The sequence below is a fragment of the Brassica napus genome, chromosome C3 (genome assembly GCF_020379485.1).
Source record: "Brassica napus cultivar Da-Ae chromosome C3, Da-Ae, whole genome shotgun sequence".
Lineage (NCBI taxonomy): Eukaryota > Viridiplantae > Streptophyta > Magnoliopsida > Brassicales > Brassicaceae > Brassica > Brassica napus.
In genome coordinates, this window is record NC_063446.1 from 13383778 (window position 1) to 13406669 (window position 22892).

The window sequence follows — 22892 nt, forward strand, 5'->3', positions numbered from 1 at the left end:
ATCACATGGTTCTCATTTTCCACTCATTTAAAGGTAGATCTATTAACTTTAGATATGTATTTATGTGTGTTCTATAAAGGTAAATCTATCTAATCTTCCATTCATTTTCTCTGTTTTTAAGTCATTTAAACGTTTTTGGATATGCAGATTTTTCAGATCTGGATTTAGATATGCAGGTTTTTGAGATCTGAAAAACTTCCAGGCTAGAAGACTTGTGTGTTAGTCTAGTCGTCTGTGCAGATTCCATGTTTGAGCCCAATTTCCCTTGATATAATTGAATCCAATTTTTTTCATTACTTATATATAGTTTTCTTCTACCACCAGAATTTTCATAGGAAATAAAATATTTGTTGAATGGAAATAAAATAATTTTAATTTCTATTTACAACAGTCAAAAATGATGCTTACACTATTTTTATACAAAACTAACAAGTGTGGTTCACCATCCAATTCGTAAAACCAACAAAATATCCAAAGGTTACGGCTAACCAAACCCATTAACACTCTTTATTTAGCATATAAAAATTCACACTATAAATCGCACCAGTGTTCATTAGCAAAAAGGCAAATTATCCTAAGCAAAATGGTTATATCCAAGAAAACAATTGTTCTATCATTGGCTCTTATAGCCATTATGTGTATCGTCATGACCACAACTGAAGCCACACACACAGGGAGCGGACATAAGGACAAAGATCACCACCACAAGAGTTGTGCCTCGGGAACATGCAAGACAGGAGCTGATGATGAACCATTTAATCCGGGTTGTGAACCTGGTAGTGGTAGAAGATGTCGCGCGGGTTGAGATTAAGAGATTTTCTCTCTGGGAAATAAATAAGAATTAAATTTTCAATTACTTTCTAAAACTACTAAATACATAATAATTGTAACTAATATTTATAAGAATAATTTGTTTACGTAATAGCTAGCAGATATTAGTATTGTAAGCTTATATCGGCTAACTTGGTATTAAAATGTTTGTATAGTTATACCAGCCATTTTGGTATAATATGGCTTTGCATGTAACAAATTCATATATATATGTGATGTTTTTGTTGTATTGTATACACTCTCCCCTTTTTTTTTTTTTTTTTTTTTTTTATGAGTTCAAAAAAAATTTTAATTTCCTTTTTTTGGTTATTCCACCAATAAGTCCTTATATCAAACAACATGTTCTTTTTTTCTGGGTACAGTTAAACCAAATTTTATATCGTTTTCAAAGAAAAAAGTTGTTGTTTTTCTTCTTCTAAAATCAAACACATGTCATTTCTATTCTAAAAACAAAATCCAAAAATCAAATTTTAATTTAATTTAAGAATTTATTTTGAGGATTTTAAGCCATATATAATTATTTGAATATTTTTACAATGTATTAAATTTTAATCACATTTCCAATACACACTTAATACTATTTAGGGTGTTCAATTACTATAAAATTTTGTAAGGTTTTCATATATATAACTGAACTTGTCTCCTGTTTTGGGCCTTAGGCTAGTTAATAGTTCGTGTGGGCCTCATTAAATTAGAAAGTCCACTGTGAAGTTCCGATGATAAAAGTCACATTTACCCTTATGAATCCACGTCACTTTCTTCTGAATCTATTCGACTTCATCTTCTCCGATTTTAACCTTTTCAGGTTTCTTCCGACGATTTCTCAAACAGACAAAACCAAATCAAACCTCTGGCCATGCTCAGATCCAGCCTCGCTTCGTTAATCGTCGATGTCAACTTACGGCGCACGTTACGTCCACGCGCATCCTTCTCTCACCCTGCGCATATTAGCCGTTCCTCACGCCGCGTTCTTCCTTCCCTGTACTCCTCCCACACACCTCTAAGGTTTCGGATTCAGACATGTAACCACCGCCGCCTCTCCTCCTTCTCGTCTCCCTCTGTGAAACACGGACCATCTTCGTCTACCCGATCAAGCCTCGCGGGTCAAGATGACGCATTCACGGCGGCTCAGAACAGCTTCAACGGTCATAACCACGACGACGGCAACGAGAACTCTTCACCGCCGCAACCCTCTTCCAAAGTTCTTACATTGCCCACCGTATTAACCATTGCTCGTGTAGCTGCCGTACCACTTCTCGTCGCAAGTACGTTCATTTGCAGCAAACAAACATTGTCTTTCATGTAAAGTTGATTCCTTTTGTCTTTACTTTGTAGCCTTTTACGCTGATAGTTCGTGGGGAACGACGGCGACTACAAGCATCTTCATTGCAGCAGCCATTACAGATTGGCTTGACGGCTATCTTGCACGAAAGGTACTTCCTTTCTTTACAACTCTTGTGTATGTTTTCTCATTGCCATGTTAACGGTCAGATTATGTGCGTTTTCAGATGAAGTTAGGTTCTGCGTTTGGTGCCTTTCTGGATCCAGTTGCTGATAAGGTGTGCACTTGTCTTTAGTGGGAATTGAGATCATATGTTTCTGATTTTTATTTTGGGTCTCCAGCTTATGGTTGCAGCTACATTGATCTTACTCTGTACAAAACCTGTTGAAGTTGCTGTGTTAGGACCAGTTCCAGTTCCATGGTTATTGACGGTGCCTTCTATTGCAATCATTGGTAGAGAGGTAAGATATTATTCCTCAATGTCCTTCACTTGCAGAGTGAGTGAGGTATCCTTAACTTATGAGACGTTTATCTTCACGTAGATTACAATGTCTGCAGTCAGAGAATGGGCTGCATCTCAAAATGGAAAGCTTTTAGAGGTAAGCTAAATCACCAACATCTATCTTTTTGTTTTGTTAATGTTCTTACTGAATCATGAAATGGCATTGGTTGATTGATTGTGCTCACCAGGCTGTTGCTGTAAATAACTTGGGCAAGTGGAAAACCGCTACGCAGATGACAGCACTAACCATACTTCTCGCAAGCCGGGATAGCAATATTGGATGGCTTGTAGCTTCTGGTGCTGGCTTGCTTTATGTATCAGCAGGATTATCGGTTTGGTCTTTAGTTGTTTATATGAGGAAGATATGGAAAGTACTACTCAAGTAATCGTTGGTTTTGTCTTTGCCTTGACCTGCATTTGGATTATACGCATTGATGGATGGAGAGGGTCTCTTATAAGAGCACAAAACTTGAATGCTGCAGCACTTGAGCAGTGATCTCAGAGGGAAATGATTGATTGATCAATTAGGTAGAAGAAAGTGTTGGTTTTGCTTTGCTCTGCTGTTTTACAACACATATGGTATATAGTCTTGGTTCAAAAGCCTAATCATGGTGTATTGTAGATTGGTTTGGAACTGGTTCCAATAAACTTTTACATTAATGCATCTATGTTTCTTATGTTCATTCACAAAGGGTGAATCTTATTAGCTATTCGAAAAGTTTGAGAAAAAGCATATATGTCAAATCTATAAGGCCTAAAGAAAGAAAGAACATAAGCCTATACATGTATTATCTTGTCTTATTGGACTAAGAACTCGTTATATGAAAAGTCAGGACTGGAGAGGAGATCAAAATGCTTGCTTCCAAGCGTGTCTTTTAGTATCGTGATCTGGCCTTCCTTGAGGAGTGTGTCCTCCTCCAATCTCTCCACCTCTTTCTTCAACATCTCCTTCTCTGATTCCAAATCCATGTTTCTCTTTCTGCAGTCTCTCACTTCCTTACACATCTCTTCTCTTTCCTCCAACACTTTTGGTAATGTAACTTTCATGCTAGCCAATTGTTTAGCAGCTTCTTGGAGATTGGCTTCAAGCCGCTTCACGCCCTCTTCCTTCTTCACCATCTGATGTCAATACTCAAGGAGCTTAATTAACTACTTATGATGAGAGTCATAAAGAAAAAAAGAAGTAAAATCTGAAGTACCTGAATCTTGAGGTCTTTTAATTGGTGTGTGTTTATTGATAGGCTGTCTAAGACGTTCTGGATTTCACGTTGGAGAACTTCGTTACCTCGTACACCTGCTGCTACTTCTGCTTGCAGCTGTTCAATCTCTTGTTCCTTGGAATACAGTTTCTCTCTTAACAAACTCGTAACTAGAGTCTCTGCTCTAAGTTCAGCTCTCAGAAGTTTCTAAAATCTCAGACAAAAAAAGTGATTCATTTAGCACAGACAAACATGTAATAAACCTATGTTGAAATGAAACTCACCTCTACTGATTGGTTGTTTGGCTCAGTAGACATCGGTGATTCTGAGTTTGACGCAATCTCATTGGCTTTCTCAAGCAACAAACTGTGGACTGTCTGCAAACTCCTCTTGAGGCCTTCAGTTCCACGCCGTATTCCGTGGACATTCATCTCAGATTCAATCAGAAACTGCTCACTCAATCCATTATTATGCATGTCCTCAGATAGTCTCTCTCTGATGAACTTGAGCAGCTTGTAACATAGCTGCGTGCTCTCACTTAACATCATAACCCCTTGGTCTTGCAAGAGTCCTACACGCATCTTCATCTCATTGTCTAGCTTGAAAGTTGTCATAGTGTCATAGCTCCGCAAACAAACATTCTCAGCACGTAGCGAATCAGCTTCGATCTTCGTTGATTCCACCTCCTTTCTGAGTGAGAACTCAACTCTTGTCAACCTCATCTGCTCCATCTGCAATCTCTTCACCATCTCTGACGGTTGCTTCTTAGTTTCCTCGGAGAGACTATCTCTAAGTCCTTCAATAGTCTTCTCTTGTTCCCCACAGGCTCTTACCAACCTCGAAACAGATTTGTGTAAATCCTTGCATTCCATCTCCTTCTCTTCAAAGCTTCTTCTTACACAATCAAGCTCTTCTGTCGTACCATTGTAACTCTCTTGTAACTTGGAGAGGTTTTGCTTCAGATACACGTTTTCTCCACGCGTTTCCTCTGCTGTTGCACTCAGCTCGTTAAATTTCTCCTCCATGTTTCTCATCGTATCGATGCGCTCGGTTTCCTTTTCATGGAATGTTGATACTTCTCTCTGGAGCGAGACGTTATGCTCAGCGAGCTCTCGGACACGCTCTCTCAGCCTCTTCTCCTCCATCTGGAAACTCTCCAGCTTTGAAGTCCACTCCACTGACCTTCTATCAAGCTCTTTTTCAAGTTCAAACTGTAACTCGCTCTTCTCTTTCTCTAGTCTCTTTATATGCAACTCTGAATCAGTCTTTGCTCGTTTGATTTCTTCCTTAGCGGAAGCTCTCTCATCCATTTGTGACCGAAGAAGAGTTAAGACTTCTAAAGCCAAACCTATCTTCTCCTCATCAACCAAAGATGATACGTCAAAGTCACAGTCTGAAAGAAACTTGTGCTCTTTCAGATCTTGAGAAAGCAGCTTCACTCTCTTCTCAGCTTCTTTATACTTCTTCTCTAGCTCGCCTTCTTTACAGACATGATTAGTGCCCACATGCATGTTCTCACCGTCCAAGAACGACTCTTGCTCCTCTCCGTGGTGATCATTCCTGTAATATCCATTCATCGGTTCTTTTGAGTCATAACTCAACGCCTTTGACTCTCCGTGAGTATTATTATGAGAGAGTCTTTCAACAACGCTTCTTGAAAGTGAACGAGCTGATGCATCTTTCATGCAATTTTCTTGGACATGATCTGATAGTGGTGAAGGGGTATGAACTCGAGGTGGAAGCCTCCTTCCTTTGACACTCCCTGAGTGATGATTACTGTGTGAAGAAGAACCACTCTTTGGCTTACTATGATGATCTTCTCCATCAATGAAACGGTCCAAGACATTACTAGAACAAGTTGATGACAAACTTGGAGATGAATCATTGTACATGCGACCATGTTCTCCTTGGCTTTCCGGTGTAAAACATCTGAAACTGACTCAATTCAACGAAGAGAAGTCACCAAAACATACAATGTCATACAAAGAAAAGAGAGTATAAAGATCATTTCTTTTTTACCGAGATGAATGAGTTTGTTGTCGACTGCTTCTAGTACCAGTTGAGGAGGTTCCATCAAGGAGGAAAGCAGCGGAAGAAAGTGAACGGCTTCGTCTAAGAGCGTGGCCACCACCACCACTCTTTGGACTAGTTTCTGATTCTTTTTCCCGGAGGATATGTTTATCAGTGGCGTTATTACCAGATGACGATTTGAAAAAGAAAAGCTTCTTCATTTGGTGTATGTATGTATAGTTTGTTTGTAAGAGAGAAGATAAAAAGAGTGTTGGAAAGTGAAACCTACTTAAAACCACTTTGCTTTGGTCGATGAGAATCATTCAACGGTTTGACTGACTGATGGGTTAAAAATAGAATCTAAGAACTTGTCAGAGAGCTTATGAGGACAGATCCGTAAACATCGAATTGCTGTTGTCCAAAATCGAAATATATCATTTTGTTGAAGTCGAGCATCGAACCTGGGGGCGGAGAAAGTGTTAAGATTGCTAACATTCGAAATACAAAATCGAAAACAAGATCTATTGAAAGCACAAACCTCTGAAGTTACCATAAAAAGAGAGAGAGAGAGATTCTCCAGAAATCGAAACCGAAACGGAAAACCCACGTTTTATGACGGAGTTAGTTAACGCCGACTTTAGGCAAGAAGCGTTACTATTGAATAGCGGGATTCGAAAAGACAAAGAGTGACGACGACAAACAAGTTGGCTTTCTCCGTGAGCGTTTTCTGGAAATTTTCAAATCTTTTTTCGTTGCGCGGATAAAAGCCTTCTCCAGAGGAGGAGCGGGCCTTTTTGAATTTCCTTATTGTGGGCCCATTTCTGTTATCTGTTTTTTATATTTTCATTTTTTTTTAAATCTTAAACTATCAAAATTTTATATATAAACAAAAATTTACAACGTCACTCTTTTAAATAGGAAATAAATAATTAACAGAAAAGAAAATTAAAAATATGTTTAATCATTCTGTGGGATCCCACAGTTGTTTTAGCCGGTAGGATCAAATGCTCGTATAGGACAAAGGGGGTCAAAAAATCTAGAATGGACCTCTTCTATTTTTAATTAAAAAATATATTAAAAATAAATAAAAAATGGGGATAAAAAACCATAAGACCTAAAAAATTAAACATATTTACTAGTTTATGCAATGACTATCCTACCCAGATTTGACTCGGATCCAGGCCCAAAACCCGACCCAATTTTAACCCTAATCTTTTTTTTTCCCTCTTTTTTTTCTCCACTAATATTCTTCCACCTTAAAACAAAATCAAAAAATTTCTTTAATAATCCACCAAATTTCTCTTTTTTATCCCAAATCGATCAACCCATAGTCATGTTTAATCAATTATATCTTATCTAGAATCAAATTTCATCTTTTACTTACAAGATTGAAGATAAAGAAGAACGTAGAGTATTACTAAGACAACTAGTACAACTCCAACTAGTACAACTTAAATTGGTACAACTAGTACAACAACAATGAGTATAACTAGTATAAATAGTATGAGTATAACCATTATAACTGATACAAGTAAAACATGTATAACTAGTACAACTTTGCAATTAATATAGTGATTTTTATTTTTTGTTTTCAGCGTATGAAAATGATAAAAAAATGATGATGTAGAACCAAGAATACATGTTGGTCTAATCTTCCTGGCCTGCATGTATTAAATACATGAATAGTATATGTTTAATAATATTTGATTTGGATAATGATTTGTTACAAGTTGTACTAGTTATACTAGTTGTTCTATTTTCGAAAAAAATCATCTTCATCTTTTTGCTCTCGAGACCAAAAAGGTAGATACGGAGCCAGAAAAAAAATTAACCATGGTTCCAAATACACGAGTCACCTGAAAAAGAAGAAAGAGGGAGTGAGTAAGAATGACTCACCGGCGATGAACAAAAAGGACTCTACTGTGAAAAAGAAGGTGCCGCAACGAAGAAGAAGAAATACACTGTGAAGAATAAGAAGAGAGATATGGAAAAGAAGAGTGAAGTCATGACGAAGAAGAGGAAGCTCGATGGTGGTGTCCACGATGGTCCTCGCAAATCTAACCAAGCAGGCTTGGAACCGCGAGAGAGAAACCGTATCTCCATTTGGTAAATAAAACAAAATATTGAAAACTCTCAATTAAAATAAACGAAATTTTGTCACCATTAACCAATTAAGATATTTGTTTGTTTATTTCATATGGAAAACATGATTTATTAGTCGTGTCAGTTACATCAGTTGTATATTATACATAAATTATATAAATTATATACCAATTATATCAGTTGTACTAGTTATATCATTTGTTCGCTTGTTTAGTTGTACAATTTATATTAGTTATACACATACAAATGATAGAAATCGTGTGGCCATGATCGAACAAGGGAAAAATGATCTAGGGTTGAGAGAAAGAGAAAGTGGGTCCCAACCGAAAGAGAGAAGGAGAGAAGAAAGATCGTGTGGTTCAAATTATAAGAGGTGAGATGATCTAATGGTTGAGAATGCATTTTCATCAAGGGTAATATAGTCATTTATAATAAATAAAATAACAAGTAGTTGTACTAGTTTTTGAGTTGTACCAGTTTTTGCATAGTTGTACTTTGGCAGTGAAATCGTAAAATATCAGTTGTACCACATAATAAATACAATTACATCAATTGTACCACTTATTTATGTTTACGTGTCTTTGCCTGATTACAATGAAATCATCAATTTCGTAAAAATACATTTCATGTATGTTTTCCAAAAATTTAGTGGACAAACAAGTTAACAAACCTTAAAAGTATAAGGTAGATCATGTAAACTTGTGGAGTTCTGTAATAATTTTCAAAAAAAAAATTCCAAAACTTCAAATAAATTAAAAGAAACTTATGAGTACATACAAATTGAGATATTTGATTATTTTTCCTCATATGGAATACCAAATTGGTTTTGTCAAATTTATGAAATGTTCAGTTGTACGAGTTATACTAGTTATACCCGGTCGAATTGAAGAATGAGATAAGGAAGATCCTATAGTTGTACTCGAAGAAGGAAGAAATGATCATGCGGTTGAGATTAAAAGAGAAAAGAGAGAAGGAGAGATAGATGTAATCGTGTGGCTATGATTAAATCGTAGACAAAATAATCTAACGACTATGGTTAATATTTCATTAATGACATTTTCGTAAATATCATATTCTCTTCTTTTTTATGATCCGACGACTCTAATTTAAAGAGAGAAAAGAGAATTGAATGGCTCATACTGTTCTTTCATTAATAGTAATATTGTAATTTTCTAATTATTGTCCCAAGTAAATTAAAATAGGTGGTTGTAGATTTTTTTTCAACCATTTGTCTCATTTGAGATTAAAGTCCCTCATACTCAATACTCCGTCAGGTTTCATATTATATGTTGTTTAAATTTTTTTCATACATATTAAAAAGATAACTAAATATTCTGTTTTACCCCTAACTAATATAAACTTTTGCTTGTATTTGGTCATTAATCAAATAAGAGAATATGGATAAAAATAGAAAAATTAACAAATATATGCATTGAAAATATAAACGCACTTATAATGAAGCAAATTTTAAATTTCAAAACAACAATTAAAATATATGTAGTAAGTTTCTTTTACTTGCTGGATTTCTCTCTACCAAAGTTTTTGTTTGACACTTTTAGTCAGTACAACAATGCCAAAACTATTTGATATTCATATAACCATTTGCACCCTCCATTTTTTTACTCCATTCATCTAATAGAGGAGAAAAGGAGCTTATAGGAATAAAATCACATTGAGCGAGATACAAAAGAACACATATGCCTTATTGAAAGCTTTATTCATCAACCGACATGACTGGCTGCTTTATTAAGATAATATAAGGATTATTTCACTCGGTTATGGGCACAATAGTGACTCCAACGCTGTGGATAACATCACTAGCTTGTCCGTGGAACCCGACGATCTTGTGGCCACTCTCCCCGAGAGTGAACTTCTCACCCGCATCCATTCCAAACTGAATTGACTCCCTTTTGTTTGTCTTGAACTGAAGTGAGATAATAGCTGGTTCATCCACTCCATAGATCTTATCGTAGTATCCTACCAAGGCCGTGAGATACTCACCATCCTCAAGAACAAACTGAAAAATACACTCAAAATAACAATGGTAAATGTAAATATAATTTAGGGAAGTATAATGTATATAACAAAAAAAAAATCCTGTTGTTTTCAAAAAGTGACCTCTTCAGCTCCGAGTATTGTCGCCTTCCCATGTTCATCTCCAGATACCAAGTTTGTTCCCTTAATGTACTCAAACTTGACAAAGGATACACCGTCGTTACCTTGTCCTACGTATATCTTCCTTACACCGTCGTAAACACCATCATCCCATGCAACTCCTCCGTTGCCGCCTACCGATGGTAGTTTCTTGACTGGTATCAAAGGTGCAAAATATGCTCCTAGAGCATCAATAGCTTCACCTGCTTTTCCATGGAATCCGACAAGGGGGCAATCCTTTTGCTCAAGAACAAACTTCTTACCCTTTGTATACCCAAAGGATGATGTTCTTCCTTTTGACGTTTTGATGGTAACCGACGTGATGACGGTATTTTTAAAAAGGTTTGGCTTATCATAGGTTGCTTCCACCGATTTGATGTATTCATCCGGGAAATCTAGCACAAACTGCAGCAAGAAGAAACATTCAAGAAAGTTAATGTTTAATGTGTAAATCATCTCTTTCAAATAGGTCGTACCACTAGTAAAAACATTGTAAATTAGCCACGGAGTAGCCATTGTTGTTCCATCGCTATATAAATTTCTGTCCACAAACCATGGTTGGTTATATGAGAAATTCATTGTAAAAAAAATTGTCCATAGCCACATATTTTCGATGGCTATAGAACAGTTTTCTGTTACTGAACTAGCGACCAGAAAAGTCTCAGAATCACTAAATTAACAACTACTTGGTACTTAAGATTTTGTTGTTTTACATTTTAACATATAAAATATAGAGTTTACATCTAAAACCATGGAGCTATAGCTTCTTTTTAGATTATTGAACCAATCATGTATACTAGTAGAAGTACCTCGGATGGTGTTCCTCCTTTCACTCCATGGTGAAGTTTCTCTGACTTGCCACCTTTGGCATACTCGAACTCTAAATAAGTGATACGATGCTCATCTTGACCAATGCGCAGCCTTTTAACCGCGTCGAAAGAGCCATCATTCCAAACACGTCCCTCTGTACCACCTTGAGCATCCAGCTTGTAAATAGGAGACAATGAAGGTGGGAGAGAGTTAATTACAAAGTAAACTCCAATGGCGTCGAGAGCATCACCCGCACGTCCATGAAACCCTACGATTTTCTTTCCGGGATCCTCAAACTCGAACTTTGTACCATTCACAAGTCCGAGCAAGTTTGGACCAAACGTTGGAGACTTCCTACCCTTTGAAGTCTTGAATACGAGAGATGTGATCACGTCCGTGCCAAGGAGACCCACTTTGTTGTAGCTTCCCTCCACAGCTATGATCTGTTCGTCCGGATGTTGAGCTACAATAAACTGTATATGACAAAAACATTATTTAGTTATTCAATCACCAAATCAAAACTGACTAAATGAAACTATTGACCTAAAGAATTCTAGAATGTGAAAAAAATGGCAGTGGAGAACCTCTTTTGGGTTTTGATCTTTTGTCCCATATTCACGTGTTACTACTTGGCCATCAACCTTCACGTAGTCGAATTTGATGTAAGTGATACGTGTGAGATCTTGCCCTACATAGACTTTTCTTACACCTTCGTATACATCATCGTCCCATTCACTTCCTCCTTCACCGCCGCATATTGCCAACTTCCGGTACACAGTCGCCATAGATCCTATAAAACAAATAAAATACTAATTATTTTATTTTGTGTATCCACCAATAATTTGTTTTAAATTCTACTCAAAGATAATAAATTTGTATTGTATTCCACTCTATAATGGTAGTTATCAAAAGATGTTAAACAAGATCCCCACACAGCGATCTGAAAACGTATTATTCCTTTATCACAAGTTGGTTCAGATTTCCTATTACGAACACTAAATTGGTCACTCTCTCAAGCAAGACCAGAAAACATAGCTTTCAAAACAAGAACAAAAACAAAAATAGAAAAGAGAGCTTTATTCATGTTTGCAAATGTTTTATATAGACTAATATATTTAATGTAGAAGTTTACAAAACTAAAAAATGTATATATAGTTCAAGCTTTCAGAAACAAAGTAAAGCTTCGTACAATTGTTTTTGGAATGACTTCTAAGAAAAGTTGTTGGCTTCAGAAAATATAAAAAGGAAATCACATGTTTGGGCTACAAAAATGTAGAACATGTAAATAAGCTACTTCAAAAACCAAACTGAGAGAGAGATAACCAGTAAAACCTTGAGCAGAGATGAATGAGATTGAAGGAGGTGAACATCATGGCTGTTAAAATATGTGTATTTATTGACACTGGTAGATACGTTTGTTTCACTTTAATTGTCGTCTTGTTTCCAACGTTTTTTAGTTTGTTACTTGTACCTCTTAAGTTGTAACCAACTCGTGTTACACGAGGGATGGCAACCAAAAATGCAATAATTGAGTGTGACAAGTCCATAACGAGCCAAATATATTAGCATGTTACTTCTGAAGTCCAGATATGAATGGTTTAATACATAATTAACAATCTTCAAACATATCTATCTATATGGTATAATTACTTTCAGCCTTGGCCATGATTCATGAAGGGAGACACTAGTATAATTACTTACAATATATATATATATTCTCTGCTTCACTCTCGTTTCACATATCAGTAAACTATGTAGCTAGCTTGCTCTACCATCAGCTCAACTGACCAAAAGTTAAGCTAAAAATTTGACATAAACTGATTGATCTTAAACTGAATTATAAGTGATGTTACAATTCACAAGATTTATCAATGTTATAGTTGTAACCTTAAGTATTTTTAAGGAATTGATTGTAATAGACTCGTAGTTTTGGCAAAATAAAATAAAATATATATATGTGATTCCTTAAAACCTAATCAGTGATATTTTAACCGAGCATTTACTGTAGTCTATAGATCTTATAGGTTAACTAATTCATTTGACATATTATTTTTATATTCACTATTCTCTTATTATTAAACGAGAAACAATCTTTAAAACTAGTATTTTATTTATACTCATGCCATTTGCTCACGTATAGTTTCCTCATGTTTCCCCAACCTTCAATCATAACTACTCTTTCTACACTAAGGAGGTGTTAATGGGGATATATATAGAATTTGTTGATTTTAAAAGTTAAGAGATTTGTTGAATTTGGAAATAGTTGGAGAAAAATTTGAGTGATCAACTGAGGATAGTATTGGAGTTAAGGAATAGTGACCAACGTGAAGAGGTTACTCCTTTTAATTGGGTATATATGCATGAGGCTGAGTAATTTTAGTGGTCTATGAATTTGTTGCTGTAGATTATCCAAAGAAGCTAAGAAGGATGAAGCAGTTAGACATGCTCTCTCAGTTCGTGCAGCTGTTATATCAGGAAATTGTGTTCCGTTCTTCAGACTTTACAAGACTGCGCCAAACAAGAACAAGGGTGACAGGTGAGAGACATATTAGACATGAAACCTGTTTTGATATGTTTGAGCAATTGAATAGAATATGCGAAGAAATAAAATGGATAGAATGAAAACGTTTTCATGTTTTATTTGCAGATCTCTATGTGGAGAAGATGAGTCAGTGAGTCTTATATCTCGGAGTTGTCGTCCTACAATCCCAATTTCATACTTAGCCCAAGTGTTGGGCTTTACTGGTGCTTCAGGCCAAGTACTGGTATGGAAGTGTGTTCTGAATGAAAAGGAAAGCAATGGTATGGAAGTGTGTTCTGAATTGCTAAAACCCATGGTGCTAGCCTCATATCTGACAGTAACGGAGATATGCTTCTTGATACCAAGGTAAGTCTTCTTTTGAATTTGCCATTAAGTTTTTCATGAGACAATGGGTTCATTTTGATTCAAAGCCATATAAACGTTGAGTTCCTTGTCCTCAAGATATGATACTTGAATAGTTGAATTTGTGCTAAATTCCTCATGCAGGCGTCAACAACGAGTATCTTCATACCAGAACCTGAAGATGCAGTTGCTCATGGAGAACGATATTTAGATGTCAATGATTTTTTTACTCGTACATGATAAAGACATATTAATGTTTGTGTGCACTCAAGTGGGGAAAAAGGAAAGCAATAGTGCCAAAATGAAGTTCATAACATCTTGTGATCTAAAGGAGACCAACGAAGATAAGTGAAGCCTCTCTCGCATCAATCATCGCCTTTTGCCACATCGTCTCATGTATGACACTTTAGGTTTATAATTACTTGATAGATGTACTAAACGTTCGAAAGAAGAGAACCAAAATGTATTTGTAATTAGTTTTTTTTTTTGGTGAATATGAAGATCCTTATTCTTTTTTTTTTGATCAAAATGAAGATCCTTATTCTTTCTGAAGAAATTAATCCACAAAATGTAAATGACATAACTTTCTACTATCTTAGTCATAGCTTGAAATAGTATCAGTGAATGGTCAAGGATCTAATGCATGTACACTGATGTTTCGTATTGGTCTATTTACAAGTCGGTCCAATAAAAATCAAAACTTATATCTGTAATAAATGGCTACAAGACTAGCTAAGAGCATGTGCAATGGTGAGACCAACCCATGAATCCTTAGCATTTTTTTAATAATTTTTTTTTCTTTTTGGTTGTTGTTTGAATAGTTAAGGATTCGAATCAAAATTGCTCGTCCAATGGTGTTACCGAAGATGGAGTCCTTAGGAATAAATTTTTTCCTTTTAAATTGAAATTGAAATTTTATTAATTGCATGATTAAAAATAAAGATACAAAAAAAGAGAAGTTTAAAAATGTATAAGTTTAAAAACTATAAGTTTTACAATGTCAATTTTTTTTAAAAAAATTTATAAGCTATAAGGTAAAGAATTTCTATTAGTTTTTCTTATCTTATGTATAAGTTTATCTTCTTAAAACTATAAGTTTCATTTAGTATGGTTTCTATAAGTGTGATAGAAGTTTAAAAATATCTACGTTTGATACAAGTTTAAAAATCTTTACAAGCCAAATTCAAGTTTAACACAGTAGCCTTAGCCGAAAATAACATAAGAGAAGCATATAAGATAAGAAACAAGATTACACTTGTGGCAACTTCGAGTTGTAGCAACAAGATTTTACAGTAGTACCAAAAGGAAAGAAAAGGAAACAAGTTCTGATAGAGACGAAACAAACCGAAAGAGATAACTAGCAAGAGAGGAAACAAGTTTGATAGAGAGGAATGAAACACAGCAAAAGAGATATCTATTTCCGGTCACAATCACTCCTAAATCATCCGTGAGCTAGAAGCAATGTGAGCTGCAGAACAAGACAAAACAAGTTAAAGCAGAAGCAATGTAGTAAAAGAGGAAACAAGTTTGATTGAAACTTACTAATCTCATTGTCATCAGCATCACCCGCGTCGGCTTCTTCCTTGTTGATGTCAGGATCTGTATACTGAATCTCACAACAGCTAGGACCAAAAGGAGTGACATGAAACACCATGTCTCCTTCGTGTTTGAAGATGACAATGTCACCGATTCGAAGGTCATGTGCTGTGGCGAAATCTTTCCAACCTCCGGTGAGTCTCATGCCTTCTTGTATCACTTCCCAAATTTTATCTGAAGCGTCCGATCTTAGTTTCCATGTTTTCTGGTTCGTCTTCCTTTCTATGTGCTTTGAGAAGAAGCCAAGTGGTATTGTCTGCAAGAAAAGGCAAAGTTAATCAAACAAGAAATACATCTAATCAATAAACGAATGTAAACAAATAGAGAGAGTGAGGTTCTTACGATGCCACTGTGGAAACCAGGAAGCAGAGGCTTTAAGAAATGAGGTTCATGTGGATTCGCCATCTGCAAACAAGAAACGAATGTAAACAATATCAACAATGAGTTTCCAAGCAAACTAAATCAGAGTAAAGGGATAAAAGAACAAACGAGAAGATTATCAAATCAATTAAAAACCCGAGTAAGAACAAAGGACAACAAATCATCACCAAAGATTATCAAATCAGAGGGATCGAGTTAAGAACAAACGAAAACACTTGAGCAGAAAACACAAAACTCTAACTACAAACGACTTAAACCCCAAATCGTTTGAAAGCAAAATGCTTTTCAAACCCTAACTACAAACGACCTAAACCCCAAATCGATTAAAAACCTAGTTTTTCGAAAACCTAATTTCAAACGTAAATGACCCCAAATCGATTGAAAACACAAAACCGAACACTAAATTGACAGGAAAACAACATCGAACCTAATCTAAATCCCTAAATCAGCAAGAGAAGGGTTCGATTTTACCTTCGTAGCGGGACAGTTCCAATTCGCCTTTCCTTGAGAGCTTTTTTTTTTCTCCGCTTCGATCGAAAATGATTTTTTTTTTGGTATACGAAAGACGAAAGCCGACCAACGAATCACCCGCTGCCACGTCTCTAAGGATCAAATCCTTTAAATCCTTATGTAAGGATTAATCCTTAGTTTATTTAGCTCAAATAATATTATTATAATCCCAAAAGCATATGATTATGCGCTAAGGACCATCAACGATCTCGCAGCTGCTCTAACTACTTCACTTGACCAACTTAATGAAAAACTTTTAACAAAATTCCGCAAAAGTCTTCAACTAAAAAAAGTCATCTGATCATAGTCACCTAATCAGTGATATTTTAACCCAACATTTACTATAGTATTGATTTTTTTTTGTGCACCAATTTTTCATTAGAAATTTAAAAGGTCTCAGGCTCAAAGTTCAGGAGGGTCCATAACAAGAGAGTTTCTGAGAGTGGTTTTTGCCACTATAGTATTGATTTAAAATGCACTTTTAAAATCACTAAAATATTCCCACCTACTAAAATTCTCTGGTCCAAGGCGGTGATAGTGGATTAACATGTGTAAGCATTAAACATGATATTAAGGAAATGATTTTACAATTCCACTCATATATCAACTTTTCTGTCATTAACTTTTGTTGACTCTTGATTATTAATGTCTAACTGCATTTCTCTTCGTGCCGCCACGATCAAAGGACGTGAAGAAGATTCATGACCATTTTATTTTGGTTATCAACAAAACTAAGAGCGTAGCCGGCTTTCTATTAATGGAACTAGAGCCACGGAACATTGTCTTCTTTTTTTTTTTAGCATCGTAACTTTATTGATATCAAATCAATGTAACATATTAAATGGAACATAAATTACAATTAACAGGTTGTTAAAAAGAACTTTTAACAGAGACATCAGTAAGATTCGTAGTATAAACTAATTCAATAGTTTTTCTCTACTTCGTTTTTGGTCTTTTAAGATTTTTTTTTTGGCTCTTAATTTTTCTGAGTAAATACCGTTTTTCTTTAAGAAGATTGTTTTTTTTAAGTTACTAATAACTAGTAGTTTTTTTTTCTTGGGTGTTACAACGACTAATTTAGAAAGGTTCCAAAGGACGCGAAGAAACCTTTTCAAAGAAAATTCATATGTTTTTTTATATTTTCAAATGTCATCTCTTTTTTAAGCCACGAAATAAAATTTATCCGCAAATCTCGCATGGATTCATTTTGTCTTAATCTTCTTTGTCGTATTCTAGATAGAATACCAGCACGACAAGAGTATTTGTCAGATCTTTGTTGTTCTCGTCAGACCCTCAATGCCTAATAGATGATTGATCTATCTTTCCTTCCGACAAGGGCAACACACTTATCATGAGCCATTGGTCACCTACTCACGCTCATCTCTGTAACTGAGGATCTAATTGTAGCACCTCCGATCAATTACGGTTTTGGTTAGTGAACTTTTCACGTATGTTCCCTTGGTCTCTATGTTCCACTTCGTATGATGGTCAGTGCATTAATTTTTAGAGATTTGAACAATTTTGCTTACACACTAATATATATATTTTTTTTTTTTTGCTTGGGTTACATGATATCCGACATCATTAATTACAATTTTTTTATTACTCCAGTTTAAACATGTTTAATTTAAAGTTATTTTTAAATATATTTCGGTATGATCTATGTTTTTTTAAAAAAAATTTGTTTCTAAAAAATACATATTTTACATTTTAATGCATATAATAATGAAAAATTGTGAACTTTGAAGACATTAATTGTGTTTACTTAACATTGATTGGTTAAAATTGTAGAAAATAGTTAATCACGAAAAATAATACATTTATAATTAAGAGTTTACGTATTTGAAACTTCAAAGCATACATTATTTTGAACGGATGGAGTATATTTCTATAATTTTGTGCTCCACATACATATGAACATGTCTATTGGTAAAATAACAACGGCAAGTCCTCTACGAGTAAAACATTCTGACCAAGAATGGCCTTGGCTAGTAGTGAATTTACCACACCTTTAGCCATAAACCAAAAGCTATCATGCTACCACACGCATGCAACAAAAATGGAAAGTATTAATGCAAATAAATATGTAGAAAAGAATAGCAATAATATGTTTAGGATTTGCAGTGCATGTATACAAACAATGCATAAACAAATAGTGTTTCCTCTCCTTCCTCCCTCCCGTTCAAACAACACTCTGTAGTAACTTATATACTCTTCTTCACATCAATCTCTTTCTCTCGTTTCTTCTCCCACCACCATTCGCGCGAAAACCTTACTCATTGAGACCCCTTCTATATCTCCCATTCCATTCACACTAAACTGCACCGTTGACCCCACAACACTAGCCTCTGGACCATCATCCACCATTGCTGCTTTCTCGTCTTTCGCTTGGACCTGAAGCATGAACTCTAGGTTCCACAACAAGTCTCCCATTGTTGGCCTCTCAACTCCATCTTGAGCTAGACACTTCTCCGTTAACTCACAGTACTTCTTCACCTCCTCAAGCTTCACTTTCCCATCAAGAAAAGGGTCTATGATCTCTTCCATCTTCCCTTTCTTCACCAACTTCATCGCCCATTCGATCAAATTCACTCTCTCTCTCGGAAGAGATGGGTCAATGACCGGTCTCCCGCATAGTACCTCAAGCATCACCACACCGAAAGAGTAAACATCTGACTTCTCAGTCAACTGCTGTCTTGTCAAGTACTCTGGATCAAGATAACCAAAGCTTCCTTTAACCGCGGTACTCACATGAGTCTGGTCCAGATCAGGACCAGTCTTAGACAATCCAAAATCCGCAACTTTGGCCATGAAACTCTCATCTAACAAAATATTAGCCGACTTCACGTCGCGGTGTATGACCGCTCTTGTTGACCCTGTGTGGAGATAGTGAAGCCCTCTAGCTGCACCAACACATATCTCAAGCCTCTGTCTCCAACTCAGTCTTTGATTCTCCGAGTCATACAGATGATCCTTAAGCGTTCCTTTCTCCATATACTCATACACAATGATCATCTCACTGTTCTCATCACAGTACCCAATCAAAGAAACTAAGTGCCTGTGTCTGAACTGAGACAGCATTTCGATCTCTGTCTTGAACTCTGCTAAGCCTTGGCGAGATTTTGGAGCAGCGCGCTTCACGGCTATCTCGGTCTTGTCTCTCAAGACACCTTTGTAGACTTTACCAAACCCACCAACTCCAATCACTAGACTTTCGTTAAAGTCATCAGTTGCTTCTTTGATTAAAGCTAAAGGGTATCGATAACCGATCTTCGAGCTAGAAAAGATCAAGCTCTCACCTGTTTCGTTCTGCTGCTTAATCTCCTCATCTCCAGTCTGTATTTGTCTTCTTCTTCTTCTTCTCCTTATGCAGAAAGAAAGTAAAACCACACCAAACACTAAAGCAACACACAGAGCTGCAGATACTCCAGCTATCAATCCAATACTCGGTTTCGAACTCTTTTTACCCTTCGGCAAAACAGCATCAGAAGCATCAAGACTCTTCTTATCATTGCTAAGCTTCATAATCTCAAACCCGTTAATGAAAGACACAGGGTAAACATTCTGAACTCCACCAATAGAAAGGTTCAAGGACCCTTTATTCACCTTCCTCATCACTGCATCGACGAAAGAAGGAGCTCCAAAGGTGTCATTAGCAACCTCTGCCGACATATCAATGGACTCAACTCTCTCCGAGTTCACATATATGTTAAAGCTTATCTCACGCTCGATTCCAAAAGGGTCCACTATGATGTTACAGAAGTGGAACCGGAGAAAGTAATCGAAACCAGGGTCGACTTTGAACGTCCACGTTAGATTTGCGTTGTTGGTTGGATCAAGATCGGAGTTCAACCTCGTGGCGGTTCCGTAGACATACACTGGCGCAATGTCCTCTGTTATGTTGCCACCAGCGCTGAAGTTAACAGCTTTGAGGTTTACCACAGGGAAACCAAAATGAGCTACTCCCATGTAGGTAGAGTCAGCATCCCATTGCCTCCATAGCTTGTCTTGGCCGCGAGAGACGCTCAAGTTCCCCATGTTTATCCGAGAGACCGTCTCCATGGCGTGAGCGCTGAGTTTGAGACTCTTCGTCGTCGTACTAATGAGTCCTGCTTCTTCGGGGAGGAGATTCTCTGGAAGCTTGAAGACTTCCAAGGCGTTGACGAAGGCGAAGGAGCCTGTTTCGGGACGGAAGTGGAGAGAGAGAGTGGTGGCGGAGATTTTTAAAGTGTATTCTTTCACAACAGAGGTCGTTGAAGGTTTGTTGTGTCGGAACAGAGTGAAGTTCTGAGACGAAACGGAGAATCTCGCTGAGGTTAGATCTCGGGGGGAAGATGAGGCGAAGGGTTGGAAGTAGAGACGAATCAAGAACCATCCGTGTTGGTTGATTGTGAATCGGTAAGTTGATTCGTTGGAGAAGACTCTCGCCGTCTGAAACAGAGTCGACTCTGTTCCTGGAGGAAGGGAGTTGGATTCGGTGGTTGTGACGGAGACTCCTCCCGTGGAAACGTTGATTTCCCGACCGAGGTTGCTGTCGGATACGAAGGTTCGGTTGTTGACTGTTGCATTCTCCGGCGATCCACAGTTGATGAAGAAAGTATCGGAAGAAGCAGAGGAGACCCGTGAAAAACAGAGGACAGTTAGAACTAATAAAGTTGAGAATTTTAGGCTTATCATAGCCAACGATGAACAGAGGAGGCCACAAATGAATCTTGGAAGAGAGTTTAAGAACAGATAATCACGAATTCTTTAGGACACACAGATTATGTCGGAGAAGATAAAAGTAAAGGTGGAAAGAAAGTGAAATGTGTTTGCAAAGAAAGTTTACATGAACACAAACGATTTAACACTTGTTGGAGAAAGAAAAAGTCTGGAAAGTTGTTATTTTAGAGTCTTGAAAAGTGGTTTATAAGTTCAAGAAGACGAGAAAAAGAGAGAAACACAAGTTGATTAACAAATATGTTGAAAAAAGCTGTAATAACAAATGTAAAATTAATTTTCTCAAAAAAAAAAGAAAACAAATGTAAAATCAACAACAAGGGGGGCACGAGAAAGTTTTTGTATTTTTATGTATATTTCGTTTTCAACGTTTGGGTTTTGACAAGCTCATCAAGCTGGAAATTCAATAAGATGTTAAAAAAAATAAGAAAGCCAAAAGGAGGAGGAGGAAGAAGATGAGATTGGAGAGGCGTAATAAATGATAAATCAAAGATAATTATTTCCCACCGGCTTCAAACGTGCTGTTAGGTTTGAGTTGTTCAAGAAAACGACAGTATAATTGTCTTTTTTGATAGTATTTGAATCAGTCAGTATTTATTCATGTATGTATCAGAGAAAATATTGATTTTTTTTTAAATATGAAAAATTATTAGCTCTACAACCAATGAATATAAATACTTCTTCTGTTTCAAAATAACACTTAAAATATTTGAAAACATATCAACAAAATCATTAAAATTTTCTACTTTACCTATAATTAGTATATCATTTTATGTGATTTTTAGTTAATGAGCTAAGAAGAGAGATAAAAGTTATAAATTTTATTTAATAAATATATTAAAAATGTAAAAACAATTATAGTAAAAAAATTAAAATAATATAAATCAAAGTAAATATTTTATATAACTTTTTTGTTAGTTTAATGGTCTAACTGGTGACCATTACAAGAACATTAGGAATCAATAGAAAAAAAGTGCATATGAATAATATTAGAGGAATGAAAAGGAAAATGATTATTTATCAATTTTAGTGAAGAACAAATTTGTTATATATTTCTGTAAAATAAAATGAATGAGAAAGAATGCAAAGAAAAACCAATTCCTCGTAAATGGTAAAAAAAAATAGGAATTGCAAAGAATGAATTATTCTCTTTCATTCATTGGTCACCACCGGTTACACCTAACCGTTTTACTAGTATTATATTGAAAATTGTTTTTTTACTCTAAATCACATTATATGTAATTCCATTCCAAACTTTAAATTTGTTAGTGTAAAACATTAATAAACCATTAAATTAAAAGACTTCCACAAAATGAGATTGGTTCTAAGAATGAAATGAAACTAAAGTGTCATATAAATAGAAACATTCCAAATTACATTGTTTCTAAGAATGAAATGAACTCTCTTCGTGATGTCAAAAAAAAAAAACTCTCTCGGTGTTACACAAACGACAACGTCTTATTATGTAAACAATCTTTTTTCCGTAAAAACATAACATCATGATGGAGTTCTGAAAAATATAACCAAAGCAGTTTTATTTTTTTGGACATGTTTAATTTTTTTTGGTCAAGCAATAATATTACAAATAGGAAGGACATGTTTAATTAATTACATAATTTATTTTGATCATTATCTAGCTGTTTTTTGTTAATACATGTATGTATATTGCTTTTATTATACATGATAATATATACTATAATAGTAGCCGATCCACGCCTCCACAAACAAAAGTTCATTTGAGCATCAATTAATAGTATTGTTTAATGTCGTTGATATATGTGTTTTTTCCTTGGAAAAACGTTGATATATATGTTTTCTATGCATCATATCGTATATTTATAATTAAGAGAATATTTTGACTATGTCTTGAGGTGTTTCGTGTATAAACATTCTACGTTTAAATTTTTATTA

At 35.7% G+C, this 22892-nt stretch overlaps 5 protein-coding genes and 1 long non-coding RNA gene across 13 annotated transcripts; 2 read left to right on the top strand and 4 right to left on the bottom strand.

Annotated features, from left to right (window-relative positions):
• Positions 1-1583: 1583 nt before the first annotated feature.
• Positions 1584-3298, top strand: LOC111204430 (CDP-diacylglycerol--glycerol-3-phosphate 3-phosphatidyltransferase 1, chloroplastic). The gene is made up of 6 exons (XM_022699106.2): positions 1584-2096; positions 2167-2264; positions 2340-2390; positions 2455-2574; positions 2656-2712; positions 2804-3298. The coding sequence occupies exons 1-6, from the start codon at positions 1688-1690 to the stop codon at positions 2999-3001; spliced, it is 933 nt and encodes a 310-aa protein (XP_022554827.1). The 5' UTR covers positions 1584-1687; the 3' UTR covers positions 3002-3298.
• Position 3299: 1 nt separating this feature from the next.
• Positions 3300-7046, bottom strand: LOC111204429 (putative uncharacterized protein MYH16). 4 transcript variants are annotated; one of them, XM_022699105.2, is made up of 6 exons: positions 6363-7046; positions 6114-6285; positions 5834-5972; positions 4099-5749; positions 3815-4021; positions 3300-3734 (listed from the first exon to the last, which is right to left on the bottom strand). In XM_022699105.2, exons 2-6 carry the CDS (start codon positions 6145-6147, stop codon positions 3414-3416), a joined length of 2352 nt encoding a protein of 783 aa, XP_022554826.2. In that variant the 5' UTR covers positions 6148-6285; positions 6363-7046; the 3' UTR covers positions 3300-3413. The 4 variants fall into 4 exon arrangements, with proteins under 4 accessions (XP_022554826.2, XP_022554825.2, XP_022554824.2 ...); XM_022699104.2 differs by having other exon boundaries at positions 4099-5743; positions 5834-6285; positions 6363-7044; XM_022699103.2 differs by having other exon boundaries at positions 5834-6285; positions 6363-7044.
• Positions 7047-9496: 2450 nt separating this feature from the next.
• Positions 9497-12321, bottom strand: LOC106438091 (jacalin-related lectin 22). Of its 3 annotated transcripts, none has more exons than XM_013879145.3 (5): positions 12224-12321; positions 11476-11681; positions 10891-11364; positions 10046-10486; positions 9497-9944 (listed from the first exon to the last, which is right to left on the bottom strand). In XM_013879145.3, exons 2-5 carry the CDS (start codon positions 11674-11676, stop codon positions 9696-9698), a joined length of 1365 nt encoding a protein of 454 aa, XP_013734599.2. In that variant the 5' UTR covers positions 11677-11681; positions 12224-12321; the 3' UTR covers positions 9497-9695. The 3 variants fall into 3 exon arrangements, with proteins under 3 accessions (XP_013734599.2, XP_013734600.2, XP_013734601.2); XM_013879146.3 differs by having other exon boundaries at positions 12215-12237; XM_013879147.3 differs by lacking the exon at positions 12224-12321 and adding an exon at positions 12081-12191.
• A 231-nt stretch (positions 12322-12552) lies between these two features.
• Positions 12553-14294, top strand: LOC125584296. Its single transcript, XR_007321279.1, has 2 exons — positions 12553-13778; positions 13920-14294. It is a non-coding gene; the product is annotated as an uncharacterized LOC125584296 (long non-coding RNA).
• Positions 14295-14989: 695 nt separating this feature from the next.
• LOC111203973 (B3 domain-containing protein REM9-like) lies at positions 14990-16342 on the bottom strand. Of its 3 annotated transcripts, XM_048752599.1 has the most exons (3): positions 15714-16340; positions 15318-15627; positions 14990-15243 (listed from the first exon to the last, which is right to left on the bottom strand). In XM_048752599.1, the coding sequence occupies exons 1-3, from the start codon at positions 15774-15776 to the stop codon at positions 15212-15214; spliced, it is 405 nt and encodes a 134-aa protein (XP_048608556.1). In that variant the 5' UTR covers positions 15777-16340; the 3' UTR covers positions 14990-15211. The 3 variants fall into 3 exon arrangements, with proteins under 3 accessions (XP_048608556.1, XP_048608555.1, XP_048608554.1); XM_048752598.1 differs by having other exon boundaries at positions 14990-15600; positions 15714-16342; XM_048752597.1 differs by having other exon boundaries at positions 14990-15627; positions 15714-16342.
• Positions 16343-18320: 1978 nt separating this feature from the next.
• On the bottom strand, positions 18321-21421 carry LOC106438090 (probable receptor-like protein kinase At2g39360). The gene has a single exon (XM_013879144.3). It carries the CDS (start codon positions 20937-20939, stop codon positions 18486-18488), a length of 2454 nt encoding a protein of 817 aa, XP_013734598.2. The 5' UTR covers positions 20940-21421; the 3' UTR covers positions 18321-18485.
• Between the last annotated feature and the right edge of the window lie 1471 nt (positions 21422-22892).

Bases quoted from the DNA above. Each gene is read 5' to 3' on its own strand.
- LOC106438091 (XM_013879145.3), bottom strand. From the start codon at position 11,676: ATGGCGACTGTGTACCGGAAGTTGGCAATATGCGGCGGTGAAGGAGGA. The intron at 11,365-11,475 runs GTTCTCCACTGC...TGTCATATACAG, and splicing joins AAGATCAAAACCCAAAAGAG to TTTATTGTAGCTCAACATCC. The intron at 10,487-10,890 runs GTACTTCTACTA...TTCTTGCTGCAG, and splicing joins AAGGAGGAACACCATCCGAG to TTTGTGCTAGATTTCCCGGA.
- LOC111203973 (XM_048752597.1), bottom strand. From the start codon at position 15,776: ATGGCGAATCCACATGAACCTCATTTCTTAAAGCCTCTGCTTCCTGGT. The intron at 15,628-15,713 runs GTAAGAACCTCA...CTTTTCTTGCAG, and splicing joins CTGGTTTCCACAGTGGCATC to ACAATACCACTTGGCTTCTT.
- LOC106438090 (XM_013879144.3), bottom strand. From the start codon at position 20,939: ATGATAAGCCTAAAATTCTCAACTTTATTAGTTCTAACTGTCCTCTGT.
- LOC111204430 (XM_022699106.2), top strand. From the start codon at position 1,688: ATGCTCAGATCCAGCCTCGCTTCGTTAATCGTCGATGTCAACTTACGG. The intron at 2,097-2,166 runs GTACGTTCATTT...TTTACTTTGTAG, and splicing joins CGTACCACTTCTCGTCGCAA to CCTTTTACGCTGATAGTTCG. The intron at 2,713-2,803 runs GTAAGCTAAATC...TGTGCTCACCAG, and splicing joins AAAATGGAAAGCTTTTAGAG to GCTGTTGCTGTAAATAACTT.
- LOC111204429 (XM_022699103.2), bottom strand. From the start codon at position 6,147: ATGATTCTCATCGACCAAAGCAAAGTGGTTTTAAGTAGGTTTCACTTT. The intron at 4,022-4,098 runs GTGAGTTTCATT...CTGAGATTTTAG, and splicing joins CAAACAACCAATCAGTAGAG to AAACTTCTGAGAGCTGAACT. The intron at 3,735-3,814 runs GTACTTCAGATT...TATTGACATCAG, and splicing joins TAAAAGACCTCAAGATTCAG to ATGGTGAAGAAGGAAGAGGG.